General features: G+C 36.9%; 1 protein-coding gene across 1 annotated transcript in view; it reads right to left on the reverse strand.

The window, feature by feature from the left end:
- The window catches only part of LOC138321935 (tudor domain-containing protein 5-like), a 53,200-nt gene that overhangs the window by 5,672 nt on the left and 35,409 nt on the right, over positions 1–12,119 (reverse strand). The window contains exons 14-17 of the mRNA XM_069265976.1: positions 6,755–6,879; positions 3,472–3,586; positions 2,920–2,999; positions 2,591–2,647 (exon numbers count right to left, since the gene is read on the reverse strand). Coding sequence (XP_069122077.1) covers positions 2,591–2,647; positions 2,920–2,999; positions 3,472–3,586; positions 6,755–6,879 — 377 coding nt within the window. The remainder of the gene's footprint in view (positions 1–2,590; positions 2,648–2,919; positions 3,000–3,471; positions 3,587–6,754; positions 6,880–12,119) is intronic.

Here is a 12,119-nt window from a genome sequence, read left to right on the forward strand (position 1 = left end):
TAAGGAACCCTTCAACACAAAAGTAAGGAACACTTCAACACAAAAGTAAGGAACCTTTCAACACAAAAGTAAGTAACCCTTCAACACAAAAGTAAGGAACCCTTCAACACAAAAGTACGGAACCCTACAACACAAAAGTACGGAACCCTTCAACACAAAAGTACGGAACCCTACAACACAAAAGTAAGGAACCCTTCAACACAAAAGTAAGAAACACTTCAACACAAAAGTAAGGAACCCTTCAACACAAAAGTAAGTAACCCTTCAACACAAAAGTAAGGAACCCTTCAACACAAAAGTAAGGAACCCTTCAACACAAAAGTACGGAACCCTCAACACAAAAGTAAGGAACCCTTCAACACAAAAAAGTACGGAACCCTACAACACAAAAGTAAGGAACCCTTCAACACAAAAGTAAGGAACCCTTCAACACAAAAGTAAGGAACCCTTCAACACAAAAGTAAGGAACCCTACAACACAAAAGTAAGGAACCCTACAACACAAAAGTAAGGAACCCTTCAACACAAAAGTAAGGAACCCTTCAACACAAAAGTAAGGAACCCTTCAACACAAAAGTAAGGAACCCTTCAACACAAAAGTAAGGAACCCTTCAACACAAAAGTACGGAACCCTACAACACAAAAGTACGGAACCCTTCAACACAAAAGTACGGAACCCTACAACACAAAAGTAAGTAACCCTTCAACACAAAAGTAAGGAACACTTCAACACAAAAGTAAGGAACCCTTCATCACAAAAGTAAGGAACCCTTCAACACAAAAGTAAGGAATCCTTCAACACAAAAGTAAGGAACCCTTTAACACAAAAGTACTGAACACTTCAACACAAAAGTAAGTAACCCTTCAACACAAAAGTAAGGAACTCTTCAACACAAAAGTAAGGAACCCTTTAACACAAAAGTAAGGAACACTTCAACACAAAAGTAAGTAACCCTTCAACACAAAAGTACGGAACCCTACAATACAAAAGTAAGGAACCCTACAACACAAAAGTAAGGAACCCTACAACACAAAAGTAAAGAACCCTTCAACACAAAAGTAAGGAACCCTTCAACACAAAAGTACGGAACCCTACAACACAAAAGTAAGGAACCCTACAACACAAAAGTAAGGAACCCTTCAACACAAAAGTAAGGAACCCTTCAACACAAAAGTAAGGAACCCTTCAACACAAAAGTAAGCACAAAAATAAGTAACCCTACAACACAAAAGTAAGGAACCCTTCAACACAAAAGTAAGGAACCCTACAACACAAAAGTAAGGAACCCTTCAACACAAAAGTAAAGAACCCTTCAACACAAAAGTAAGGAACCCTTCAACACAAAAGTAAGCACAAAAATAAGTAACCCTACAACACAAAAGTAAAGAACCCTACAACACGAATATGTGGAATCCTTCAACACAAAAGTAAGGAATCCTTCAACACAAAAGTAAGGAACCCTTCAACACAAAGTAAGGAACCCTTCAACGCAAAAGTAAGGAACCCTACAACACAAAAGTAAGGAACCCTTCAACACAAAAGTAAGGAACACTACAACACAAAAGTAAGGAACCCTTCAACACAAAAGTAAGGAACCCTTCAACACAAAAGTAAGGAACCCTTCAACACAAAAGTAAGGAACCCTTCAACACAAAGTAAGGAACCCTTCAACACAAAGTAAGGAACCCTTCAACACAAAGTAAGTAACCCTTCTACACAAAAGTAAGGAATCCTTCAACACAAAAGTAAGGAACCCTTAAACACAAAAGTAAGGAACCCTTCAACATAAAAGTAAGGAACCCTTCAACACAAAAGTAAGGAACCCTTCAACATAAAAGTAAGGAACCCTTCAAAACCAAATTAAGGAACCCTACAACACAAAAGTAAGGAACCCTTCAACACAAAAGTAAGCATAAAATAAATAACACTTCAACACAAAAGTAAGGAACACTTCAACACAAATGGATTCCTTTAAAATAAGCTCTTGCTAACATTGATCTGAGAATTATGATTCCAAAGGTCAGAATTTGCATATTATTGTATAGCGCATTAAATTCATGAATGAATATTCCACTGTTTTGTTACAGAATATATTCATGACTTTTTAAATTTCACCACTTCCTCATTTTGCAATATATTAACAATTTTGCATAACAGAAGAGAACTTCAAAATATTTCATTGGAGATTTTTTAAATTTGCAGATTTCAGAAAACAAAAACAAAACATGAATAAAGCAAAAATAAATCCCTCGCATAATTCAGACACTGTGCTGAATAAAAGTAAAACACCCTTATAACTAACACTCTTACAACAAATTCTGGTCATAACAGTAATTTTCATTCTCCATCACGGTTCAATTAACATAGTTGTAATTATGTGTATAACAAACTATACAAAGTCATTTTGTTGGTCCCCAGAGGTTCGCTAAAACCATGTTTTACTGATTTTTACTACACATGTTATAGAAAGAACATGATGTATGCTGACATCACCTAAAATTGTCTGTGAAATTATTGAAAGACAAAATCATTTTAACAGAAAAGATTACGGAAGTAACACAATATTACAAACACTACAAGTCAAACTTACCGACTGAGTTCATACAAGGTGATGGATTTCTTCTCACGGTCTTCAATAACACCACATCTACAAAGTAAATCATTTTTGTAACTTACACATTCATGACAACACTTCACTGTAACAGACATCAAATCAACAGAAACAGTCTTTTCCTTTTGTTGTACATGCTATTTACCTCTTAGGTCAGACTGAGAAACAAATACGTTGATAATAAGTCACCCAGTCTTGAAGTATCATAGAGCAATCTGAAACATTAATATGTGGTATATAGAATGTAGGACTGGAGTTTGGCTTTGAAACATGTAGAAGATCCCAAGTATTATATGGGGAGGACTTACTGACAGAGGTCCTCAAACACTTCTGGGTATTGCTCCTGCTTCAAAGTCAGTCTGTTGACACAGATGTTTTGTTGTTCCAGCTGAAAAGAAAATAATGATAAAGATATTGATACATCAATAATAATATAAGTAATAAGCATCCATTATGCTGTTACTATGTCATTTGACCAAGTCTGAAGAAAATCAATGAGTAATGTTATGTTGATTTCTCAGACCTCTCTAGATATGAGGTAAGGGGAAGTATTAACTCACCATACCATAATGTATGTTAATTTTTCAGATCGCTGTCAATATGAGGCAAGGGGAGGTAACTCACTGTACCTTAATGTATATGAGGTAAGGGGAGGTAACTCGCCATTCTTTAATAGATATTGATTCATACATACATGATTACCCTGACCTGTGTAGATATGGGGTAAGGGGAGGTAACTCACTGTACCTTAATGTATATGAGGTTAAGGGGAGGTAACTCACCATTCTTTGATAGATATTGATTCATACATACATGATTACCCCGACCTCCGTAGATATTGGGTAAGGGAGGTAACTCACCATTCCTGTCAAGATGTCAGCCTCCCAAAAGAAAGCTGAAACTTCTGTAGACATGAGGTAGGCAGTATCATTAAGGTTGATCAAATTCACAACATATTCTCCAGTAAGCTGGATTCTGAAAACAATAGAGTAGTGAAGATGAATTTGGAAAGATACCTCCATGGAAGTAACATCAGTCAAGATCTAGAGCCTTATGGCAGTGCAAAACATCTAGAGACTCATGGCATTTTAAAACATCTGAAGACCTACGGCTGTACATAAAGTCTAGAGACTTACAACTGTACATAATGTCTAGCGACTTACGGCTGTACATAATCTAGAGACTTACAACTGTACATATTGTCTAGAGATTTACAACTGTACATAATGTCTAGAGACTTACACATGTACATATTGTCTAGAGATTTACAACTGTACATAATGTCTAGAGACTTACAACTGTACATAATGTCTAAAGACTTACAACTGTACCTAAGGTCTAGAGACTTACGACTGTACATAATGTCTTGAGACTTACAACTGTACATAATGTCTAGAGACTAACGACTGTACATAATATCTACAGACTAACAACTGTAAATAAGGTCTAGAGACTTCCAACTGTATCTAAGGTCTAGAGACTTACGACTGTACTTAATGTCTAGAGTCTTTCAACTGTACTTAATGTCTAGAGACTTACAACAATACCTAAGGTCTAGAGACTTACGACTGTACATAATGTCTAGAGACTTACAACTGTACATAAGGTCTAGAGACTTACAACTGTACATAATGTCTAGAGACTTACAACTGTACATAATGTCTAGAGACTTAGACTGTACATAATGTCTAGAGACTTACAACTGTACATAATATCTAGAGACTTACAACTGTACATAATGTCTAGAGACTTAGGACTGTACATAATGTCTAGAGACTTACAACTGTACATAATGTCTAGAGACTTACGACTGTACATAATGTCTAGAGACTTACAACTGTACATAATGTCTAGAGACTTACAACTGTACATAAGGTCTAGAGACTTACAACTGTACATAATGTCTAGAGACTTACAACTGTACATAATGTCTAGAGACTTACAACTGTACATAATGTCTAGAGACTTACAACTGTACCTAATGTCTAGAGACTTACAACTGTACATAATGTCTAGAGACTTACAACTGTACATAATGTCTAGAGACTTACAACTGTACATAATGTCTAGAGACTTACAACTGTACATAATGTCTAGAGACTTACAACTGTACATAATGTCTAGAGACTTACAACTGTACCTAAGGTCTAGAGACTTACGACTGTACATAATGTCTAGAGACTTACAACTGTACATAATGTCTAGAGACTTCAACTGTACATAATGTCTAGAGACTAGACTGTACATAATGTCTAAGACTTACACTGTACATAATGTCTAGAGACTTACAACTGTACATAATGTCTAGAGACTTACAACTGTACATAATGTCTAGAGACTTACAACTGTACATAATGTCTAGAGACTTACGACTGTACATAATATCTAAGACTTACAACTGTAAATAAGGTCTAGAGACTTACAACTGTACCTAAGGTCTAGAGACTTACGACTGTGCTTAATGTCTAGAGACTTACAACAATACCTAAGGTCTAGAGACTTCCAACTGTACATAATGTCTAGAGACTTACAACAATACCTAAGGTCTAGAGACTTACGACTGTACATAATGTCTAGAGACTTACAACTGTACATAATGTCTAGAGACTTACAACTGTACATAATGTCTAGAGACTTACGACTGTACATAATGTCTAGAGACTTACAACTGTACATAATGTCTAGAGACTTACAACTGTACATAATGTCTAGAGACTTACAACTGTACATAATGTCTAGAGACTTACAACTGTACATAATGTCTAGAGACTTACAACTGTACATAATGTCTAGAGACTTACAACTGTACATAATGTCTAGAGACTTACAACTGTACATAATGTCTAGAGACTTACAAACAATACCTAAGGTCTAGAGACTTACAACTGTACATAATGTCTAGAGACTTACAACTGTACATAATGTCTAGAGACTTAGGACTGTACATAATGTCTAGAGACTTACAACTGTACATAATGTCTAGAGACTTACAACTGTACATAATGTCTAGAGACTTACAAACTGTACATAATGTCTAGAGACTTACAACTGTACATAATGTCTAGAGACTTACAACTGTACATAATGTCTAGAGACTTACAACTGTACATAATGTCTAGAGACTTACAACTGTACATAATGTCTAGAGACTTACAACTGTACATAATGTCTAGAGACTTACAACTGTACATAATGTCTAGAGACTTACAACTGTACATAATGTCTAGAGACTTACAACTGTACATAATGTCTAGAGACTTACAACTGTACATAATATCTAGAGACTTACAACTGTACATAATGTCTAGAGACTTACTACTGTACATAATGTCTAGAGACTTACAACTGTACATAATGTCTAGAGACTTACAACTGTACATAATATCTAGAGACTTACAACTGTACTTAATGTCTAGAGACTTACAACTGTACATAATGTCTAGAGACTTACAACTGTACATAATGTCTAGAGACTTACAACTGTACATAATGTCTAGAGACTTACAACTGTACATAATGTCTAGAGACTTACAACTGTACATAATGTCTAGAGACTTACAACTGTACATAATGTCTAGAGACTTACAACTGTACATAATGTCTAGAGACTTACAACTGTACATAATGTCTAGAGACTTACAACTTTAGAGACTACAACTGTACATAATGTCTAGAGACTTACAACTGTACATAATGTCTAGAGACTTACAACTGTACATAATGTCTAGAGACTTACAACTGTACATAATGTCTAGAGACTTACAACTGTACATAATGTCTAGAGACTTACAACTGTACATAATGTCTAGAGACTTACAACTGTACTAATGTCTAGAGACTTACAACTGTACATAATTCTAGAGACTTACAACTGTACATAATGTCTAGAGACTTACAACTGTACATAATGTCTAGAGACTTACAACTGTACATAATGTCTAGAGACTTACAACTGTACATAATGTCTAGAGACTTACAACTGTACATAATGTCTAGAGACTTACAACTGTACATATAATGTCTAGAGACTTACAACTGTACATAATATCTAGAGACTTACAACTGTACTTAATGTCTAGAGACTTACAACTGTACATAATGTCTAGAGACTTACAACTGTACATATAAAGTCTAGAAACTTACGGCTGTACATAACGTCTGGACGATTCCTCTGCCTCAGCCTTGTTCTGTACTGCTGGTTTAGATGAAGGCCCTGCCTCCACTTTGGGTTCAAATCCCTCTCCATAGACATGGGAATAGTCTGGTACCTGGTCAAATGAAAGTATAACAACAATCTATAAAAACATGTATCATACAATACACAGTGATCAGGTTCATACTAAAACTGTAAACCAATGGAAACCTAACACCAACCATAGTTTATTAGAGACCATGCATGACAAATCATGCATCATCTATCAAATATTCATCAAGTTGTTTTTTTTTGCCTCAATAATTTGAGGTATGTTCTTTTTCAAACAGATCCCTATAAAACAGCTGGAATTCTATGGAAGGACAGAACAGCATTAACCGTCAAAAAATATCAGGGTCTTGTTCTAAAGTTTATTATACTAGGTGTAAAGGGTCTTTTCCTAAGGTAAAGTGTATAACTAAGGACACAATCACAGCAGCACATACCAGACCATTTCTTAACTTCCTACGAAACACTAATTGCTAACTTGGATGTTTGAAGGCTTACGCTCAATTTTACAGGGGAGAGTGTCCAATAGCCCCATATTCATGTACACATTATAGAGAATCAATTCAGGCTCACAAGGTTCTTCTGATAACGCTTATGAACAACTGGTATCACGTTTGATTTGTTTTAGTTTATTTAATTTACATCCTATTTACACCCAGGGTCATTTAAGGACAGTCTTCCGTGTATGCAATGTATTACGTATGTAAAGTGTGAGGTGAGTGTTTTGTGAGACTGTGGTATATTTGTGGTACACATCTTTTTGTATAGTGGAACTCTTGCACTTTTTACTATATCACTGAAGCATGTAGCTGAAGACAAAAAGCAAAACACATACCCCATTCAGTGACATTATACTGTAACAACAGCTGATTGGTGAAACAGTCTTCCTATACTCCCTTAATGCTGAATGTTAAGCAGGAGCATAAACTACCAATTTGATAGACTTTGGTGTGTCTCGGCCAGGGGACAGAACCCAGAGCCTGCCTCACAGGGGCAAGTGCTCAACAGAAGGCCAAAAGTGAGGTGGCGTCAAGGGAGACAATTCACATATATTTCCTTTTAAGTAGAGGGAAAAAAACCTATCGGTTTGCCAGGTAAATAAGGATATTTTAACCCTCGCAAAAGATTTTGGCTAGTCAACATTTGGCAAGCATTGTTCAGTAAATCAGTCGAAATCTTTCAAGTTAAGTATTCTGTTCTTGGTAACTGAATGTGTTAAACAGTTAAGATGCTTTATATCTATAGACATGTTCATTAATTCAGCTTGTATAACCCATATCAGCAGCTCCATGAATAAATATCCTATGAACAAGAGGACCAAGGGCCTCTTAACGGCAGACATGTTAACCCTACCGTTTCAGGTGGAAGTCTACCGCTTTTGAAGCTGATATTCCGCCTACCGCTTTAATATCCAAATATTCCGATTTCTGCAAAACATCTTCTTTATTTTTTTTCTTCCAATTTCTGAAATTTTTATAGTCGGGTGGGGCTGCCATAGTGGCTTCAAAATGCATACCAGACAGTGTAGCGGGACTGGCTTGATCATTAAGTAACAAAGAAGGTGTGAACACACCCTGACCAACACCCACTGGTGCTAATTAACAGCCTGGGGCTAGTTCCACCTTGGCGGTGTCACTTTGACACTTATTTCACGTGTCTGAGTCAACGATGTGTATTATGTAGGCCTACCGTAAGGAAACAATCATCTGGCTTTTCAATAAAATTTGTGCTTAAAACTAGTAAGCTTCATTTCAAAAACAAACATTACTTATAATTGAAATGATTTACTCACGTTTTTAATGTAAAATAGGCGTATAGTGTCTGCAGAAAGTCATAAACTTTGCAATCGTAATGGCCGCCATTTTGGAATGAGGTGATTCTAATAAAGGAGCCAGATTTTGGTATAAAATTTCAGGAATTCACTAAAAAACATTTTTTTTTTTTGCAGGGGGATTATTTCTCTAGAATATTGGTGAACATTTTAGAAACAAATATTTGTATTTTTTGTTACATAAATCAAAAGAAAATGAGTCCAGCATGTATTAAAAAAAAGTGGAAAAAAAATAGACAAAATGTATATTTAACAAGGACATAGTCATTCAGATCCCCCGCCAATGGAGATATCAAAGCTGAAGTATTTTTGATTGTGGAGACTTATGTGTATGAAAAAAACCCAGGAAAAAGTGCAAAAAATGAAAACCTAAAAATAGCAAAAGGTACTACTAGACCATAAAATCAATGTGTCTATGAAGTGGAAATATCTCTGCTGGTTTTAGAGTTATGCTCCGGAAATGAAACTGCTACAAAAATATGATATTTTCAGCAATGTTTCTATGGTTACAGAAAAAAGCACAAAAAGTGAAAACCTAGAAATAGCAAAAGGCACTACTAGACCATAAGAACAATGTGTCTATGAAGTTTCATGGAAATATCTCTGCTGGTTTTAGAGTTGTGCTCCAGAAACAATTCTTACACAAAAATCTGCCATTTTCAGCAATGTTTCCTTGGTTACAGAAAAAAGTACAAAAAGTGAAAACCTTAAAATAGCAAAAGGCACTACTAGACTATAAGACTAATGTGCCTATGGAGTTCCGTGCATATATCTCAACCGGTTTTCCAGTGATGCTGAAGAAACGAACCTGGTACAAAAATATGATATTTTCAGCGATGTTTTCATGGTTACGGAAAAGGTGCAAAAAATGAAAACCTAGAAATAGCAAAAGGCACTACTAGACCATAAGAACAATGTGTCTATGAAGTTTCATGGAAATATCTCTGCTGGTTTTAGAGTTGTGCTCCGGAAACGATTCTTACACAAAAATCTGCCATTTTCAGCAATGTTTTCATGGTTACAGAAAAAAGTACAAAAAGTGAAAACCTTAAAATAGCAAAAGGCACTACTAGACCATAAGACCAATGTGTGTATGAAGTTTCGTGGAAATATCTCTACTGGTTTTAGAGTTATGCTCCGGAAACCATTCGTATGGACGGACAGACGGACGGACGGAACCCATATGTATATCCCCCGCCAACTGCGTTGGGCAGGGGATAAAAAAAAGTGATAAATACATTGAAATAAAAGTATACAATATATTTATTGGCATTTTGCATCTTCTAAATTTAATGTAAGCCTTAATTAACATTAAAAAAATGCAAAATGAGCCACCAAGGCCTATGGTGATAATCAAAGTTAAAACGTAATTTGTTCACAAAATATGTTTTTGTAATTATTTTGCATATTACTGATATTTATATATCTCTGACAAGCCACGAAAAATGCCGCGTGCAATGCTACCGCTTTTGAGTAAAAAATCTACCTCTTTTTGGTCACCAAAGGTTAACATTTCTGCGTAACGATCATTGGACTCAATTAACACAATACAACATAGTCGTTTAAAGATTTTAGCCTAAACGACCCCTGTGACATTGATTTGAACAAACTTGGTAGCCCTTCATCCCAGCATGTCACAGGCCCGATACCAGGTCTCTAGGCCTCTTAGTTATTCACAAGAAGTCATTTAATGATCTCAACCTATTTGACCCCTATGACCTTGAATGAAGGTCAAGGTCATTCATATGAAACAAACTTGGTATCCCATTCATCTCAGCATGCTGCAGGTTCAATATGAATATCCTGGGCCTTCTGGTTCTTGAGATGAAGTGGTATAAAGATTTTAGCCAATTTGACCCCTGTGACCTTAAATGAAGGTCAAGGTCATTCATTTGAACAAACTTGATAGCCCTTCATCTCAGCATGCTACAGGACCAATATTAGTACCCTGTATTGCTCACCTGGTTTTTTGTTAGTAATTATCACAAGACTCTGACAATTAGAAAAACAAGCAAAATTGACTCCCAAAGTTTAATTTTGAATCACAACCATACAATGATGCTATTGATACCATACAAATATGCTATCCAATACATAGTTTCAGAGACAAAGTAATTTATATGAAAGTAGTAGCCTAATTGACCTTTTTGACCTTGCATCTATTGCCGTCTAAGGCCCCGGGGGTCAGCCCTATCATTTGTACAATTTCAAATCCCAACCCTATAAGGATGCTACCATTGCATTATAAGTGCTCTTCCATTCTTAGTTGCAGAGAAGAAGTCGTTTATATGGAAATAGCCAAATTAACCCCTTTTGACCCCACCCTTCAGGCCCCCGGGGGGTCAGCCCCATCATTTGCAAAATTTTGAATCCAAACCCTATAAGGATGTAACCATTGCATTATGAGCGTAATCCCATGTTAAGTTGCAGAGAAAAAGTCATTTATATGAAAATTTACCACTTTTGACCCCGCCCCTCAGGCCCCCGGGGGTCAGCCCTATCATTTGAATAATTTGGAATCCCCACCCTATAAGGATGCTACCATTGCATTATGGGTGCTATGCCATGCTTAGTTGCAGAGAAGAAGTCATTTATATGGAAATAGCCAAATTGACCCCTTTTGACCCCGCCCCTCAGGCCCCCGGGGGGTCAGCCCTATCATTTGCACAATTTTGAATCCCCACACTATAAGGATGCTACCATTGTATTATGGGTGCTATACCATGCTTAGTTTCAGAGAAGAAGTCATTTATATGGAAATAGCCAAATTGGCCCCTTTTGACCCCGCCCCTCAGGCCCCCGGGGGGTCAGCCCCATCATTTGCACAATTTGGAATCCCCACCCTATAAGGATGCTACCATTGCATTATGGGTGCTATACCACGCTTAGTTTCAGAGAAGAAGTCATTTATATGGAAATAGCCAAATTGGCCCCTTTTGGCCCCGCCCCTCAGGCCTCCGGGGGGTCAGCCCCATCATTTGTACAATTTTGAATCCCCACCCTATAAGGATGCTACCATTGCATTATGGGTGCTATCCGATGCTTGGTTTCAGAGAAGAAGTCGTTTATATGGAAATAGCCAAATTGACCCCTTTTGGCCCCGTCCCTCAGGCCCCCGGGGGATCAGCCCCATCATTTGTACAATTTTCAGTTAGTGGTCAATACGGATGCTACCAGTCAAATTTTGTTGAAATCCGACCAGCGGTTATGGAGAAGAAGTCGATTGTTGACGGACGACGGACGACGGACGACGGACGCCGGAGGCTGCGGTATCCCATAAGCTCACCTCAGTCCTTCGGACCAGGTGAGCTAATAATGGCTAAAATTTAAATCATGAACAATTGTGAAAGGGAAACCTTTTTTGTCCCTCTAAGCCTAACTTAGAAAGAGTTTATTATATCTGATGTAAAATATTCACACTAATTTACCCGACCTCCGTTCTCTGATCTCCTTCACTGCATCCAATATGTATACAG

The sequence above is a fragment of the Argopecten irradians genome, chromosome 4 (assembly GCF_041381155.1).
Source record: "Argopecten irradians isolate NY chromosome 4, Ai_NY, whole genome shotgun sequence".
Taxonomy (NCBI): domain Eukaryota; kingdom Metazoa; phylum Mollusca; class Bivalvia; order Pectinida; family Pectinidae; genus Argopecten; species Argopecten irradians.